This window comes from Lipophrys pholis (genome assembly GCF_963383615.2).
Source record: "Lipophrys pholis genome assembly, contig: SCAFFOLD_48, whole genome shotgun sequence".
Classification (NCBI taxonomy): domain Eukaryota; kingdom Metazoa; phylum Chordata; class Actinopteri; order Blenniiformes; family Blenniidae; genus Lipophrys; species Lipophrys pholis.
In genome coordinates this window covers 146,340-165,000 of record NW_028292143.1, presented here as the reverse complement: position 1 = coordinate 165,000, position 18,661 = coordinate 146,340, and the positions used below count along the sequence as shown (strand labels likewise).

The following is an 18,661-nucleotide window of genomic DNA, read 5'->3' as shown; positions in this document are numbered from 1 at the left end:
CACTAACACACACTGTGACACACTAACACACACTGTGACACACTAACACACACTAACACACACTAACACACACTGTGACACACTAAAACACACTGGGACACACTAACACACACTGTGACACACTAACACACACTAACACACACTGTGACACACACTAACACACACTGTGACACACTAACACACACAGTGACACACTGTGACACACTAACACACACTGTGACACACTAACACACACAGTGACACACTGTGACACACACTAACACACACTAACACACACTGTGACACACTAACACACACTGTGACACACTAACACACACAGTGACACACTGTGACACACTAACACACACAGTGACACACTGTGACACACTAACACACACCGTGACACACTAACACACACAGTGACACACTGTGACACACACTAACACACACTGTGACACACTAACACACACTAACACACACTGTGACACACACTAACACACACTGTGACACACTAACACACACTAACACACACTAACACACACTGTGACACACTAACACACACTGTGACACACTAACACACACTAACACACACTGTGACACACTAAAACACACTGGGACACACTAACACACACTGTGACACACTAACACACACTAACACACAGTGACACACTGTGACACTAACACACACAGTGACACACTGTGACACACACTAACACACACTGTGACACACTAACACACACTGTGACACACTAACACACACAGTGACACACTGTGACACACTAACACACACTGTGACACACTAACACACACAGTGACACACTGTGACACACTAACACACACTAACACACACTGTGACACACTAACACACACAGTGACACACTAACACACACTAACACACACTGTGACACACTAACTCACTGTGACACACTAACACACACAGTGACACACTAACACACACTAACACACACTGTGACACACTGTGACACACTAACACACACTAACACACACTGTGACACACTAACACACACAGTGACACACTAACACACACAAACACACACTGTGACACACTAACTCACACTGTGACACACTAACACACACAGTGACACACTAACACACACTACCACACACTGTGACACACTGTGACACACTAACACACACTAACACACACTGTGACACACTAACACACACAGTGACACACTAACACACACTAACACACACTGTGACACACTAACTCACACAGTAACACACACTAACACACACTGTGACACACACTCAAGCTCACAGTTTATTACATTTATGGACAGTCCTCTCACCAGTGTCCATGGACAGTCCTCTCACCAGTGTCCATGGACAGTCCTCTCACCAGTGTCCATGGACAGTCCTCTCACCAGTGAACGTGTACAGTGAACTTTTGTTTTGTTTGCAGGTATCTCAAATCCCAAACAGACCAAAGATGGAATCAAGAACTTCACTTTCGACTACTCGTACTGGTCACACACCATGGTGAGCACACACACACGTAGCCCCCCCCCCCCCCACACACACACACGTGCACTGTGATACCAGACTGACTTGATAACTTTAGCTGATACATTCAGCCTCAAACTCTACTCTAAATATACTCTGTGTGTGTGTGTGTGTGTGTGTGTGTGTGTGTGTGTGTGTGTGTGTGTGTGTGTGTGTGTGTGTGTGTGTGTGTGTGTGTGTGTGTGTGTGTGTGTGTGTGTGTGTGTGTGTGTGTGTGTGTGTGTGTGTGTGTGTGTGTGTGTGTGTGTGTGTGTGTGTGTGTGTGTGTGTGTGTGTGTGTGTGTGTGTGTGTGTGTGTGTGTGTGTGTGTGTACGCATGTGCAGGATGATGACTTCGCTTCACAGAAAAAGGTGTATAAAGACATCGGGGAGGAAATGCTGCTTCACGCCTTTGAAGGTCAGAGCTCTGGACCTCTCTATATCACTATAAATCACTATGTATCACTATAAATCACTATAAATCAATATGTATCACTATAAATCACTATATATCACTATAAATCACTATGTATCACTATAAATCACTATAAATCAATATGTATCACTTCAATCAATATGTATCACTATAAATCACTATAAATCAATATGTATCACTATAAATCACTATATATCACTATAAATCAATATGTATCACTATAAATCACTATATATCACTATAAATCACTATAAATCAATATGTATCACTTCAATCAATATGTATCACTATGTATCACTATAAATCAATATGTATCACTTCAATCAATATGTATCACTATAAATCACTATGTATCACTATAAATCACTATAAATCAATATGTATCACTTCAATCAATATGTATCACTATAAATCAATATGTATCACTATAAATCACTATAAATCAATATGTATCACTTCAATCACTATATATCACTATAATCACTACATATTACTATCACTATATATCACTAATGCTATACTGTGTTTCAGGGTACAACGTGTGTATTTTTGCTTATGGCCAGACGGGGGCAGGCAAGAGTTACACCATGATGGGGAAACAGGAAGCTGGACAGGAAGGCATCATCCCTCAGGTCTGGCTCCTCTGGTCCAGGTGGACCAGGGTCTGGAGGAGTCCTGGTCTCTGACCTGACTCCTGGTGGACCAGGGTCTGGAGAAGTCCTGGTCTCTGACTTGGCTCCTGGTGGACCAGGGTCTGGAGGAGTCCTGGTCTCTGACCTGGCTCCAGATGGACCAGGGTGTGGAGGAGTCCTGGTCTCTGACTGGCTCCTGGTGGACCAGGGTCTGGAGGAGTCCTGGTCTCTGACCTGACTCCTGGTGGACCAGGGTCTGGAGAAGTCCTGGTCTCTGACTTGGCTCCTGGTGGACCAGGGTCTGGAGGAGTCCTGGTCTCTGACCTGGCTCTTGGTGGACCAGGGTCTGGAGGAGTCCTGGTCTCTGACCTGGCTCCTGGTGTACCAGGGTGTGGAGGAGTCTGTGTATCTGACCCTGTGCGGTTTTGTTCCAGCTTTGTGAGGACCTTTTTGAGAGGACTGGACAGAACCTGGACCCGGACCTAACATACTCTGTGGAGGTAAGTGGTCTTGTTGTGGGTCCTGGTGGACCCCCAGAGTCAGGGCTGAAACTGGTTCCGTGTGCAGGTGTCCTACATGGAGATCTACTGCGAGCGGGTCCGGGACCTCCTCAACCCCAAGTCTCAGGGGACCCTGCGGGTCCGAGAGCACCCCATCCTGGGCCCCTACGTGGAGGACCTGTCCAAGCTGGCCGTGACTGGGTTCCCCGACATCCGGGACCTGATGGACGCCGGCAACAAGGCTCGGTCGGTGAAGTGCATTGTGGGAAAAGTCCTTCTCCTTTTCGACCCCGTGCTGGACTGCAGGGTCCGGTCCTCCAGGTGTTCACGGCCTCTGGTTCTGGTTCTGGTTTCAGGACAGTTGCTGCCACCAACATGAATGAGACTTCGTCCAGGTCCCACGCCGTCTTCACCATCGTCTTTACGCAGAGACGCCGCGACGGCCTGACGGGCCTGGACACCGAGAAGGTGTGTAGTACTGCTGTGTACTTCTGATTGTGTGTGACGGGCCTGGACACCGAGAAGGTGTGTAGTACTGCTGTGTACTTCTGAGTGTGTGACGGGCCTGGACACCAAGTAGCTGTGTAGTACTGCTGTGTACTTCTGATTGTGTGTGACGGGCCTGGACACCGAGTAGCTGTGTAGTACTGCTGTGTACTTGAGTTTGTGACGCAGAGACGCGGCGACGGCCTGATGGGCCTGGACACCGAGTAGCTGTGTAGTACTGCAGTATACTTCTGAGTGTTTGACGGAGAAGACGAAGAAGCACTGAATAAAGTACAAAGTAAAGAAACAAACAATGAGAAAAAAAAGCTTGAGCTAAATATTGAGAGTTACTTGGTAAAAGATCCATTAAGGGTTTCCGTTACTTTAAAAAATGACATCTTAACAGTGTACTTGACATAACAAAAATGTTTAGTCCTTCATGTACTCCTGCTTGATTTACCATGACAAACCCATTAACAACAAATACAAAACTTTCATCTTAAAATTGCCATTAGAAGTTTTTTCTAAATAAAGTAGAATGCAGAACATGGAAGTATGGGAGTATGAGAGTATGAGAGTATGGGAGTATGAGAGTATGGGAGAGAGTATGAGAGTATGGGATTATGGGAGTATGGTAGTATGAGAGTATGAGAGTATGGGAGTATGGGATTATGGGAGTATGGGAGTATGAGAGTATGAGAGTATGGGAGTATGGGAGTATGGGAGTATGGGATTATGGGAGTATGAGAGTATGGGGGTATGGGATTATGGGAGTATGGGATTATGGGATTATGGGAGTATGAGAGTATGGGAGTATGGGTTTATGGGAGTATGAGAGTATGGGAGTATGGGATTATGGGATTATGGGAGTATGAGAGTATGGGGGTATGGGATTATGGGAGTATGAGAGTATGGGAGTATGGGAATAAAGGAAGGTAGGGGTTGCACAATACGTACTTTACAGATAAAACAAGTACAACAATGAGTAATCTAAGTGGAATATATTCCACAAAACCCCAAAATGAATCAAACGAAAGACGTAAGTCGTTTTGGGGAAATGAACGTTTTACACTCTTTCCAGATTTGGTGGAATTTTTCTTCCTGTCGTTTGATTGAGAAAGTGATTCTCTCCATTCCAAAGATTCCAGAGGTGATCTCACACCGTTCACTAACAGAGTCTGTTTTCTTGTTAGTGCCTTTCTGCCTGCCAGACTCAGTTTTCCAAATACGCACGTGACATTTGGAGTAGAAGTGGATTGTAACAAGCTGGAAACGTCTTCTTTCCACTTTCATTATAGCAACTCTTTCTGTGGATCATGTTCCAGAGAGGGGTTACCATAGGGCCGGTGAAGGGGTTGGCTTCCTAGAAGAGTGTACTAGTGAACCAGTAGAAGAGTGTACTAGTGAACTACTAGAAGAGTGTACTAGTGAACCAGTAGAAGAGTGTACTAGTGAACCAGTAGAAGAGTGTACTAGTGAACCCCTAGAAGAGTGTACTAGTGAACTACTAGAAGAGTGTACTGGTGAACCAGTAGAAGAGTGTACTAGTGAACTACTAGAAGAGTGTACTGGTGAACCAGTAGAAGAGTGTACTGGTGAACCAGTAGAAGAGTGTACTAGTGAACCAGTAGAAGAGTGTACTAGTGAACCCCTAGAAGAGTGTACTAGTGAACTACTAGAAGAGTGTACTGGTGAACCAGTAGAAGAGTGTACTAGTGAACCACTAGAAGAGTGTACTGGTGAACCAGTAGAAGAGTGTACTAGTGAACCACTAGAAGAGTGTACTGGTGAACCAGTAGAAGAGTGTACTAGTGAACCCCATAGAAGAGTGTACTGGTGAACCAGTAGAAGAGTGTACTAGTGAACTACTAGAAGAGTGTACTGGTGAACCCCTAGAAGAGTGTACTAGTGAACTACTAGAAGAGTGTACTGGTGAACCAGTAGAAGAGTGTACTAGTGAACTACTAGAAGAGTGTACTGGTGAACCCCTAGAAGAGTGTACTAGTGAACCCCTAGAAGAGTGTACTAGTGAACCTCTAGAAGAGTGTACTGGTGAACCAGTAGAAGAGTGTACTAGTGAACCACTAGAAGAGAGTGTACTGGTGAACCAGAAGAAGAGTGTACTAGTGAACCAGTAGAAGGGTGTACTAGTGAACCCCTAGAAGAGTGTACTAGTGAACCACTAGAAGAGTGTACTGGTGAACCAGTAGAAGAGTGTACTAGTGAACCACTAGAAGAGTGTACTGGTGAACCAGTAGAAGAGTGTACTAGTGAACCACTAGAAGAGTGTACTAGTGAACCAGTAGAAGAGTGTACTAGTGAACCACTAGAAGAGTGTACTGGTAAACCAGTAGAAGAGTGTACTAGTAAAACCACTAGAAGAGTGTACTGGTGAACCAGTAGAAGAGTGTACTAGTGAACCACTAGAAGAGTGTACCGGTGAACCACTAGAAGCGTGTACTAGTGAACCAGTAGAAGAGTGTACTAGTGAACCACTAGAAGAGTGTACTGGTGAACCACTAGAAGAGTGTACTAGTGAACTACTAGAAGTGTGTACTGGTGAACCAGTCGAATAGTGTACTAGTGAACCACTAGAAGAGTGTACTGGTGAACCATTAGAAGAGTGTACTGGTGAACCACTAGAAGAGTGTACTGGTGAACCAGTAGAAGAGTGTACTAGTGAACCACTAGAAGAGTGTACTAGTGAACCAGTAGAAGAGTGTACTAGTGAACCACTAGAAGAGTGTACAGGTAAACCAGTAGAAGAGTGTATTGGTGAACCACTAGAAGAGTGTACTAGTGAACCAGTAGAAGAGTGTACTAGTGAACTACTAAAGAGTGTACTAGTGAACCACTAGAAGAGTGTACTGGTGAACCACTAGAAGAGTGTACTAGTGAACCCCTAGAAGAGTGTACTAGTGAACCACTAGAAGAGTGTACTGGTGAACCACTAGAAGAGTGTACTGGTGAACCAGTAGAAGAGTGTACTGGTGAACCAGTAGAAGAGTGTACTAGTGAACCAGTAGAAGAGTGTACTAGTGAACCCCTAGAAGAGTGTACTAGTGAACCTCTAGAAGAGTGTACTAGTGAACCAGTAGAAGAGTGTACTAGTGAACATCTAGAAGAGTGTACTAGTGAACCACTAGAAGGGTGTACTAGTGAACCACTAGAAGAGTGTACTAGTGAACCAGTGGAAGAGTGTACTAGTGAACCCCTAGAAGAGTGTACTAGTGAACTACTAGAAGGGTGTACTGGTGAACCAGTAGAAGAGTGTACTAGTGAACCACTAGAAGAGTGTACTGGTGAACCAGTAGAAGAGTGTACAAGTGAACTACTAGAAGAGTGTACTGGTGAACCCCTAGAAGAGTGTACTAGTGAACTACTAGAAGAGTGTACTGGTGAACCAGTAGAAGAGTGTACTAGTGAACTACTAGAAGAGTGTACTGGTGAACCCCTAGAAGAGTGTACTAGTGAACCCCTAGAAGAGTGTACTAGTGAACCTCTAGAAGAGTGTACTGGTGAACCAGTAGAAGAGTGTACTAGTGAACCACTAGAAGAGAGTGTACTGGTGAACCAGAAGAAGAGTGTACTAGTGAACCAGTAGAAGGGTGTACTAGTGAACCCCTAGAAGAGTGTACTAGTGAACCACTAGAAGAGTGTACTGGTGAACCAGTAGAAGAGTGTACTGGTGAACCACTAGAAGAGTGTACTGGTGAACCAGTAGAAGAGTGTACTAGTGAACCACTAGAAGAGTGTACTAGTGAACCAGTAGAAGAGTGTACTAGTGAACCACTAGAAGAGTGTACTGGTAAACCAGTAGAAGAGTGTACTAGTAAAACCACTAGAAGAGTGTACTGGTGAACCAGTAGAAGAGTGTACTAGTGAACCACTAGAAGAGTGTACTGGTGAACCACTAGAAGCGTGTACTAGTGAACCAGTAGAAGAGTGTACTAGTGAACCACTAGAAGAGTGTACTAGTGAACTACTAGAAGAGTGTACTAGTGAACTACTAGAAGTGTGTACTGGTGAACCAGTCGAATAGTGTACTAGTGAACCACTAGAAGAGTGTACTGGTGAACCACTAGAAGAGTGTACTGGTGAACCACTAGAAGAGTGTACTAGTGAACCACTAGAAGAGTGTACTAGTGAACCACTAGAAGAGTGTACTAGTGAACCACTAGAAGAGTGTACTAGTGAACTACTAGAAGAGTGTACTAGTGAACCAGTAGAAGAGTGTACTAGTGAACCACTAGAAGAGTGTACAGGTAAACCAGTAGAAGAGTGTATTGGTGAACCAGTAGAAGAGTGTACTAGTGAACCAGTAGAAGAGTGTACTAGTGAACTACTAAAGAGTGTACTAGTGAACCACTAGAAGAGTGTACTGGTGAACCAGTAGAAGAGTGTACTAGTGAACATCTAGAAGAGTGTACTAGTGAACCACTAGAAGGGTGTACTAGTGAACCACTAGAAGGGTGTACTAGTGAACCAGTGGAAGAGTGTACTAGTGAACCCCTAGAAGAGTGTACTAGTGAACCACTAGAAGAGTGTACTAGTGAACCACTAGAAGAGTGTACTAGTGAACACCTAGAAGAGTGTACTAGTGAACCCCTAGAAGAGTGTACTGGTGAACCCCGAGAAGAGTGTACTAGTGAACCAGTAGAAGAGTGTACTAGTGAACTACTAGAAGAGTGTACTGGTGAACCAGTAGAAGAGTGTACTGGTGAACCAGTAGAAGAGTGTACTGGTGAACCAGTAGAAGAGTGTACTAGTGAACCCCTAGAAGAGTGTACTAGTGAACTACTAGAAGAGTGTACTGGTGAACCAGTAGAAGAGTGTACTAGTGAACCACTAGAAGAGTGTACTGGTGAACCAGTAGAAGAGTGTACTAGTGAACCCCATAGAAGAGTGTACTAGTGAACTACTAGAAGGGTGTACTGGTGAACCAGTAGAAGAGTGTACTAGTGAACTTCTAGAATAGTGTACTGGTGAACCCCTAGAAGAGTGTACTAGTGAACTACTAGAAGAGTGTACTGGTGAACCAGTAGAAGAGTGTACTAGTGAACTACTAGAAGAGTGTACTGGTGAACCACTAGAAGAGTGTACTGGTGAACCAGTAGAAGAGTGTACTAGTGAACCACTAGAAGAGTGTACTGGTGAACCAGTAGAAGAGTGTACTAGTGAACTACTAGAAGAGTGTACTAGTGAACCAGTAGAAGAGTGTACTAGTGAACCCCTAGAAGAGTGTACTAGTGAACCACTAGAAGAGTGTACTGGTGAACCACTAGAAGAGTGTACTGGTGAACCCCTAGAAGAGTGTACTGGTGAACCACTAGAAGAGTGTACTAGTGAACCAGTAGAAGAGTGTACTAGTGAACCCCTAGAAGAGTGTACTAGTGAACCCCTAGAAGAGTGTACCAATTAACCTCTAGAAGAGTGTACTAGTGAACCAGTAGAATAGTGTACTAGTGAACCCCTAGAAGAGTGTACTAGTTAACCTCTAGAATAGTGTACTAGTGAACCCCTAGAAGAGTGTACTAGTGAACCCCTAGAAGAGTGTACCAATTAACCTCTAGAAGAGTGTACTAGTGAACCAGTAGAAGAGTGTACTAGTGAACCCCTAGAAGAGTGTACTAGTGAACCTCTAGAAGAGTGTACTAGTGAACCAGTAGAAGAGTGTACTAGTGAACATCTAGAAGAGTGTACTAGTGAACAACTAGAAGGGTGTACTAGTGAACCACTAGAAGGGTGTACTAGTGAACCAGTGGAAGAGTGTACTAGTGAACCCCTAGAAGAGTGTACTAGTGAACATCCAGAAGAGTGTACTAGTGAACCCCTAGAAGAGTGTACTGATGAACCCCGAGAAGAGTGTACTAGTGAACCAGTAGAAGAGTGTACTAGTGAACCCCTAGAAGAGTGTACTAGTGAACCAGTAGAAGAGTGTACTAGTAAACCCCTAGAAGAGTGTACTGGTGAACCCCTAGAAGAGTGTACTAGTGAACCTCTAGAAGAGTGTACTAGTGAACCAGTAGAAGAGCTGCTGTGAGGAGAAGCGTGAGCAGGAGTGATAAGCATGAGTTTCAGAATTCTCTCCACCACAGAATGTCACAGCACTTTTCCAATCTGCCGCTGTCGCACAGTTGCTGGTTCCACTTCCCATTTGTGTTTCATGTCAATCCTGCTTGTTGTTTTAAGCTCCTGAAGAGTCCTATAAAGTCTTGAAATGGTTTTGAGGCCTGACTCTTCCCTGTAGGAACTTAAAGAACGTTCAGTATCTGTCCGTTAGGAGTAAAGGAGTCTATAGTGATGTCGGACCAGGAGGAGTCTATAGTGATCACTGTCTGATCCAAACTCAGCTGCTCAGAGCGTCTTGGTGAAAGAGGCTGCAGGATGAAGACAGGTCCTTTAGAGTCCAGTTCTAAAGCTCAGATCAGACTTGTTTGGGTAAAAGTCCAGGTCCTGAGCTCCTCATTCCAACATCTTCATCTCTTCCCTCCAGCCACCGTTAGACCTGATCCTGGACCAGGTCTTGAGAGCCAATGGGATCCATTCATTCCAATTTCCATCAGATGTTTAATCAGTCTTTTGTCCCCTCGTCCCCTGGAATGTCCACAGAGATTCTTTCCTCGATGTCTTTCCATCTTGCATGATCGTCCAGTTTACACCAACACTGAGCAGGTGTATAGTAGTATTTTAAACAGGGTACTGCGAGTCCTCCCTTGTGTTTACCAGTTGGAGAGTTAGTAGTTTTATTCTTGCCATATATAACATGATATTAACTTGTCCCATTCATTGAACTGTTTGACTGAAACTAATGTATAATCCTAAGTACTGGCATCTTATATTTTCCTACACCAATATCTTCCTTTATTTTAATAAAGGGTTAGTTTAAAGTTTAATGGAATACAATGTAGGGGAGACAGTTTTGTGAGATCTGTAGGTAAGGTTCCCCCCAAATATGGGCTATGTTCTAGACCCCAGGATAATTGAAAGTTGGAGTTTTTCATCTGGCTGGTTTATAATGGAAACTCAATATTTGTGTCTTTGAGATGTTTGATTTATATCCTGAGACCCGCTAAGAGCATCGAGTACTGACCATAGTTTTGGAATTGAGATCTCTGGCATGGAAAGATATATTAAAATATCATCGAAACTTTATTTTCTTGACCTATAATCTTACCTATTATAGGTATTAAAATATAATACCTATAATATCTTTAACCTGGTTGACTGGTTGGCTTAGTGTTTCAATAATATTAGCAAATAGTAAAGGGCTGCCTGGACAGCCTTGTCTTGTCCCTCTGTCCAAACTGAAGGAGTTTGATACCGCCCCATTTACTTTTATTCTTGCTTTTGGATTATTATATAGCCCTTGAATAATTGTAATCAACGTTTGATGAAATCCAAACTTTGTAATACTTGATATAAATATTCCCAGTTCACTTGGTCAAAGGCTTTTTCTGCATCTAGACTCACTAGTACTGCTGGAAGTTTATTTGTTGCTCAGTGATCGAGTCTTTGCTGTCTAGAACCCGTCTGATCAGGACCGATTATGTGGGGAAGAATTGTTGCCGGTCTTTTTGCTGAAATGTGCGTCTTGGTTCAAGACGCTGATAGGTCTGTAACTCCCACAATAAACAAAACGTTTCTTTTGATCTTCTTTTGGTATCACTGAGATAACTTCGTCCCCCCAAGAGGGAGGAGTTCTGTCTGTCTTCAACACTTGGTTGAATACGTCTTTCATTAACAGAATCAATAGTTCTTTCATCTCCTTCAGCCAAAACCAAGCTGAGGAACTTATTATGTCCCCAGATAGTGGTCCCCCTCTACCAAACAGAACCTGGGTGAACTGAGCCTTTCAGCCAAAACCAAGCTGAGGAACTTATTATGTCCCCAGATAGTGGTCCCCCTCTACCAAACAGAACCTGGGTGAACTGAGCCTTTCAGCCAAAACCAAGCTGAGGAACTTATTATGTCCCCAGATAGTGGTCCCCCTCTACCAAACAGAACCTGGGTGAACTGAGCCTTTCAGCCAAAACCAAGCTGAGGAACTTATTATGTCCCCAGATAGTGGTCCCCCTCTACCAAACAGAACCTGGGTGAACTGAGCCTTTCAGCCAAAACCAAGCTGAGGAACTTAGGGCTGATCTTTGACCCGTCCATGTCCCTGGACCATCACTGGAGACAGCTGGTAAAGACCTGCTTCTTTCAGTTCCCTAACATCACTAAGCTCAGGTCCATGATGTCCAGAGAAGACCTCCAAATGATCATCCATGCATTGTGTCCTCACGCCTGGACGACTGCAACAGCCTCTTCACAGCCTCAACAAAGAAGAGCTGCTCGGTTCCAGTTAGTCCAGAACTCAGCCTCCAGACTTTAGACCAGCACCAGGAGGAACCATCTCCCCCTGGGTTAAGATCTCTTCACTGGCTCCCTGCTGAGCTTCTTGGTGCTAACGCTTCAGCCCTACATGGTCCAGCTCCTCCTTACATTGCTGACCTCATGAAGCCCTACATGGTCCAGCTCCTCCTTACATTGCTGACCTCATGAAGCCCTACATGGTCCAGCTCCTCCTTACATTGCTGACCTCATGAAGCCCTACATGGTCCAGCTCCTCCTTACATTGCTGACCTCATGAAGCCCTACATGGTCCAGCTCCTCCTTACACTGCTGACCTCATGAAGCCCTACATGGTCCAGCTCCTCCTTACATTGCTGACCTCATGAAGCCCTACATGGTCCAGCTCCTCCTTACATTGCTGACCTCATGAAGCCCTACATGGTCCAGTCGGAGCTTGAGATCGTCTGGGCAGAACCTGTTAAAGGTTCCACGTACCTGCTTTAAAACCCGGGGAGACGATCATTCAGAGCTGCTGAGCCCCGACTTTGGAATTAACTCCTACTGGACCTGCGCTCCCTGGACTCAGGGGACATCTTTAAAAAGTTGTGGACTCAGAGGACATCTGTATAAAGTTCTGGACTCAGGGGACATCTTTAAAAAGTTGTGGACTCAGAGGACATCTGTATAAAGTTCTGGACTCAGGGGACATCTTTATAAAGTTGTGGACTCAGAGGACATCTTTATAAAGTTCTGGACTCAGGGGACATCTTTAAAAAGTTGTGGACTCAGGGGACATCTTTATAAAGTTGTGGACTCAGAGGACATCTTTATAAAGTTGTGGACTCAGGGGACATCTTTATAAAGTTGAGGACTCAGGGGACATCTTTATAAAGTTGTGGACTCAGGGGACATCTTTATAAAGTTGAGGACTCAGGGGACATCTTTATAAAGTTGTGGACTCAGGGGACATCTTTATAAAGTTCTTTATTCATCCATCTCCTCCCTCTTATCCGTTTCCGGGTGGTGGTGGTGTCAGTCTGAGCACCGTCACCCAGATCACATTGCACCCATTAAGAACCTTCCTGCAGGTGGAGAGCCCTCAGGAAGGTGGAGAGCCCATAGGAAGGTGGAGAGCCCTCAGGAAGGTAGAGAGCCCACAGGAAGGTGGAGAGCCCCCAGGAAGGTGGAGAGCCCTCAGGAAGGTGGAGAGCCCTCAGGAAGGTGGAGAGCCCTCAGGAAGGTGGAGAGCCCTCAGGAAGGTGGAGAGCCCACAGGAAGGTGGAGAGCCCTCAGGAAGGTGGAGAGCCCTCAGGAAGGTGGAGAGCCCACAGGAAGGTGGAGAGCCCACAGGAAGGTGACGCCCGGCGTGGGACACGAACCCACTTCCCCTGAGATTGTGAGTCTCATGCTCTACCAACGGAGCTAGCCGGGGCCAAATGAAATAATCCAGGGGGTCCTCTCAGGCTCAGACGGAGGCAGTAAGAATACACTCTTGATATGAATCTAGTCTGGAGTGTTTGGCTCGTACCTTCGCCATGTTTGTTTACCTGCTACGGTGGCGAGCGCATGGAGCGGGCTGATTGAGGGCGGGTCAAAGGGAGGGGCTACCTGGATTGGGATTGGGATTGGGATTGGCTATAAAGCCCTGATGACGCTACACAAGGCTTGCTTTCCGACTCGCTCGTTGGAGCACACACTTTAGAAAACATGAAAGAAGCCAGAGAGAGTGATGACACACCTTCTTCTGGAGTGTCATTCCCAGTTATGGGGACGATTATTACTGTTGGAAAAGCATCAGAAAGTCAACATGGCATGATATGTCCCCTTTAATACTACCCTTCACTCACATGGTAATTTGTCAATTCAACAAAAATCAGTTCCATCAGCATGGAAAGTTGCTACCGTCCCTTCATTTTTAAATGTGGTTGGAGAACTCTAGAAACCAGCTGTGGGCGGAGCAGCATCCTCCAATCATATCAAAGGAGGCTGAAGGGGCTTGGAAGAGAAAGACTTCACGCCACTGCGTCCAGTGCCATTTGGATTCCGTGTGCACCGTTCAACTGTTGGCTGAAAAAGTAAAGTGTCTTTTGGATAAGAAGTCATATGAAGGACCAGTCTTCCTGGACTTTAAGACAGCCTTGGACACCATCAACCACCAAGTCCTATTTTCATTTCTCTGACGATACTGTCCCGTGCTTCAAGTCACAGCTATCAAACAGAACCGTGTGTGGTGGTTGATGGTGTTAAGTCCCGTTTCCTCAAATGTCCCGTAGGTGTCCCACAGGGATCAGTCCTTGGGCACTTATTATTTTAACTATACATAAATAACCTCCCAGATGTATGTCCTTGTCAGGGTCCGAGGAGAACCCAGAAGCAGACTCGCAGACCAAACTAGAATTCACAGGTTTTATTAAACAGAAGAGACAAACAGGTTTACTGACGGTGTTCAAAAGGGCGGTCCAGGTCCAGGCAAAGGTTGGTACACGGGAGACCAATGTCATGAAGACAAGCGACAATGACGATCGAGCAGAGACATGAAGGAGCAGGTTTAAATATATGAGGAGACGGACGTCTCAGGTGAGACACATCAGACTGATTACACAAGCACACACAGAGGAGGAGGACACAGGAAGGACAAGTGACAGAGACGCAGACAGATGGAGGATTACACAACAAAACAGGAAGTGAACAGAGTGCGAGACGTGGACTTGATGAACACACACGAAGACAAAGACCCTTCCAGTCCTGACCGTATTGTTCCAATGTATGCGGATGACTCAGTCCTTTTTACTCACGGTTCAACAACTGACAACATTTCATCCAAGCTTACAAAAACCTTAACGAAGGTCCAGCTGAGGCTCAGAGATCATCGTCTGCTTCTTAATACTAAAAACTGTGAGTGTGAGACGTTCTCCAACAGAACAACGAAGCAGAACCACCTTCATAGCTGGAGAGGTACTGAACTGCTCTCTCAGTTGGAGTACCTTGGAGTCAAACTGGACTCAAACTTTACCTCCAGGAAACCTAGAAACAGCTTGTCAGCGTTCTAAAACTCAACCTGCAAAAGGTGAAAGAAATCCGTCCTTCTGTCTCCAGCTCTGCTGCTGAATCTGGTCTTCATTGTCTGAGGTTCTCTCTCAGAGTCCTGCAGGAACACCTGGAGAACAGCTGGAGAACCCTACTCCTCTCACCAGTCACCAGTTTTAGTGAAATATCATCTTTTGAGTTTTGAAAACTTCATAAAACTTCAGAAATCCCTGCACGGTTTGGCCCCTCCCCCTTTGGAGGACTTGATTAGAGGAAGAGACAGTGAGGTTAGAAGCAGGTCAGCCACTAGAGGAGACTGTGAGGTTCCATTCAGACCAACCACCACTGGACAAACACCATTTCACTGAAAGGGTTAACTAGATGGAATAGTTCCTCCTAATATAATATATAAATATTACTGGCAGAGAGTCCTCCACTTCTCAAACTCTGGATAAAGGCTCATCAATCTGGGATCACTGGTAAGACCTGATTATAAGTTAAAGACTGGAGGATTTCTTTATATTGCAGGGCTGGTTGTAATAGAGTATATACTCTATGTCCATGTTTGTTTGTTGTTTAATAATTGTTGTTGTCTTAAATGTACCAGGACTATGGATGGAAAGTATCCCATGGCTCAATCTGGCGCATTTACACAAAGTAACTGTACTCAGTGTCCATTGATGTGAACAGTCCTCTGCAAATAAACTAAGAAAGAAAGAAAGAAAGAAAGAAAGAAAGAAAGAGTGTAGTTCTTACGTGTACTTCTGAGTGTGTACCTCTGTGTGTGTTGTTGTGGTGTGTAGTTCTAGTGTGTATTTGTGTTGTGTGTCTGCAGGTGAGCAGGGTCAGCCTGGTGGACCTGGCTGGCAGTGAGCGAGCAGACTCGTCGGGAGCCAGAGGAACTCGGCTGAAGGTCTGATCGTGTCTCTGGATCTCCATGTTTGTTTGTACAAAATTGTGACGCCACTTTGACTTGAATCCAGGAAGGAGCCAACATCAACAAGTCTCTGACCACACTGGGGAAGGTCATCTCCACTCTGGCCGACATGGTAGGTGCTCGCTACTAGTCTGGACGTTGTAGACATTCTGGTCGCTCTGGACATTGTCGACGTGATCGTTATGGACATTGTGGGTGTTGTGGTTCATTCTGGACATTTTGGACGTTGTGGACGTGGTCGTTCTGGACATTGTGGACGTTGTGGACATTCTGGATGTTGTGGACGTTCTGGTTGCTCTGGACCTGGTTGTTGTGGACATTGTAGACGTTGCGATTCGTTCTGGACATTGTGGATATTCTGGATGTTATGTCCGTTCTGGACGTTGTCGTTCTGATCATTCCGGACGTGGTCGTTCTGGACATTCTGGATGTTGTGGACATTCTGAATGTTGTGGACGTTGTGGACGTTCTGGATGTGGTCATTCTGGACATTGTGGACATCGTTGTCGTTCTGGACGCTGTGGACTTTCTGGACGTTCTGGACGTGGTCGCTCTGGGCATTGTGGACATTGTGGTCATTCTGGACGTTGTTGTTCTTGACATTACGGATGTTTGTGGACATTGTGGTCGTTCTGGATGTTGTGGACATTCCGAACGTTGTGGATATTTTGGACGTGGTCGTTCTTGACATTCTGGATGTTGTGGACATTCTTCACATTGTGGACATTCTGGGCGTGGTCATTCTGGACATTGTGGATGTTGTGGACGAGATGGCAGAAGCTTCAGGTAGATTCTGGTCAAAGTGAAACTGTCTCTGTTTCTGCAGCAGAGTAGTAAGAAGAGGAGGAGCGACTTCATCCCCTACAGAGACTCTGTTCTCACCTGGCTGCTGAAGGAAAACCTGGGTATGGGGGGACGGCGGGGCAGACAGGGGGAGGGTCCACAGGGGAGGGATGGTCTGGGGGGAGGGTCCACAGGGGAGGGATGCCTGGGGGTGGGGGCACAGGGGAGTGATATCTAGGGGTGGGTAGGGGGAGAGGCCACAGGGGAGTGATATCTGGGGGTAGGTAGGGGGAGAGACCACAGGGGAGTGATATCTGGGGGGAGGGGCCACAGGGGAGTGATGTCTGGGGGTGGGTAGGGGGAGAGGCCACAGGGGAGTGATATCTGGGGGTAGGTAGGGGGAGAGACCACAGGGGAGTGATATCTGGGGGGAGGGGCCACAGGGGAGTGATGTCTGGGGGTGGGTAGGGGGAGAGGCCACAGGGGAGTGATATCTGGGGGTAGGTAGGGGGAGAGACCACAGGGGAGTGATATCTGGGGGTGGGTAGGGGGAGAGACCACAGGGGAGTGATATCTGGGGGTGGGTAGGGGGAGAGACCACAGGGGAGTGATGTCTGGGGGGAGGGGCCACAGGGGAGTGATGTCTGGGGGTGGGAGAGGGAGGAGCCACAGGAGAGTGATGTCTGGGGGGAGGGGCCACAGTGGAGTGCCAGTAAAGTGTGATGTTGTTTTAGGAGGAAACTCTCGGACGGCCATGATCGCTGCTTTGAGTCCAGCTGACATCAACTATGAAGAAACTCTGAGCACGTTGAGGTACGGCTGTGTGTGACTGGCTGTGTGACAGTGTAGCTCTGTGTGACAGTGTATCTCTGTGTGACAGTGTATCTCTGTGTGACAGTGTAGCGCTGTGTGACAGTGTGGCTCTGTGTGACAGTGTGGCTCTGTGTGACAGTGTGGCTCTGTGTGACAGTGTGGCGCTGTGTGACAGTGTGGCTGTGTGTGACTGGCTGTGTGACAGTGTAGCTCTGTGTGTGACAGTGTGGCTCTGTGTGACAGTGTGGCTGTGTGTGACAGTGTAGCTTTGTGTGACAGTGTGGCTGTGTGTGACACTGCGGCTGTGTGTGACAGTGTAGCTTTGTGTGACAGTGTAGCTTTGTGTGACACTGCGGCTGTGTGTGACAGTGTAGCTTTGTGTGACAGTGTAGCTTTGTGTGACACTGCGGCTGTGTGTGACACTGCGGCTGTGTGTGGCTGTGTTTGACAGTGTGGCTGTGTTTGACAGTGCGGCTGTGTGTGACAGTGTGGCTGTGTTTGACAGTGTGGCTGTGTGTGACAGTGTGGCTGTGTTTGACAGTGTGGCTGTGTGTGACAGTGTGGCTGTGTGTGACAGTGTAGCTCTGTGTGACAGTGTAGCTCTGTGTGACAGTGTGGCTGTGTGTGGCTGTGTGTGACAGTGCGGCTGTGTGTGACAGTGTGGCTGTGTGTGACAGTGTGACAGTGTGGCTGTGTGTGACAGTGTGGCTGTGTGTGACAGTGCGGCTGTGTGTGACAGTGCGGCTGTGTGTGACAGTGCGGCTGTGTGTGACAGTGCGGCTGTGTGTGACAGTGCGGCTGTGTGTGACAGTGCGGCTGTGTGTGACAGTGTAGCTCTGTGTGACAGTGTGGCTGTGTTTGACAGTGTGGCTGTGTGTGACAGTGTAGCTCTGTGTGACAGTGTGGCTGTGTTTGACAGTGTAGCTCTGTGTGACAGTGTGGCTGTGTTTGACAGTGTGGCTGTGTGTGGCTGTGTGTGACAGTGCGGCTGTGTGTGACAGTGCGGCTGTGTGTGACAGTGCAGCTCTGTGTGACAGTGTAGCTCTGTGTGACAGTGTGGCTGTGTGTGACAGTGTGACTGTGTGTGACAGTGTGGCTGTGTGTGACAGTGTGGCTGTGTGTGACAGTGTGACAGTGTGGCTGTGTGTGACAGTGTGACTGTGTGTGACAGTGCGGCTGTGTGTGACAGTGTGGCTGTGTGTGACAGTGTGACAGTGTGGCTGTG

The 18,661-nt window shown here is 46.5% G+C and overlaps 1 protein-coding gene across 2 annotated transcripts in view; it reads left to right on the top strand.

Annotated features, from left to right (window-relative positions):
- LOC308128144 (kinesin-like protein KIF1C) overlaps positions 1-18,661 on the top strand; it is a 66,577-nt gene that overhangs the window by 9,287 nt on the left and 38,629 nt on the right. For both annotated transcript variants that reach the window (XM_080493810.1, XM_080493809.1), the window contains exons 3-12: positions 1,406-1,482; positions 1,831-1,903; positions 2,453-2,553; positions 2,988-3,053; positions 3,121-3,299; positions 3,410-3,521; positions 15,739-15,816; positions 15,887-15,952; positions 16,667-16,745; positions 17,358-17,436. In XM_080493810.1, the coding sequence (XP_080349936.1) occupies positions 1,406-1,482; positions 1,831-1,903; positions 2,453-2,553; positions 2,988-3,053; positions 3,121-3,299; positions 3,410-3,521; positions 15,739-15,816; positions 15,887-15,952; positions 16,667-16,745; positions 17,358-17,436 (910 nt within the window). The remainder of the gene's footprint in view (positions 1-1,405; positions 1,483-1,830; positions 1,904-2,452; positions 2,554-2,987; positions 3,054-3,120; positions 3,300-3,409; positions 3,522-15,738; positions 15,817-15,886; positions 15,953-16,666; positions 16,746-17,357; positions 17,437-18,661) is intronic.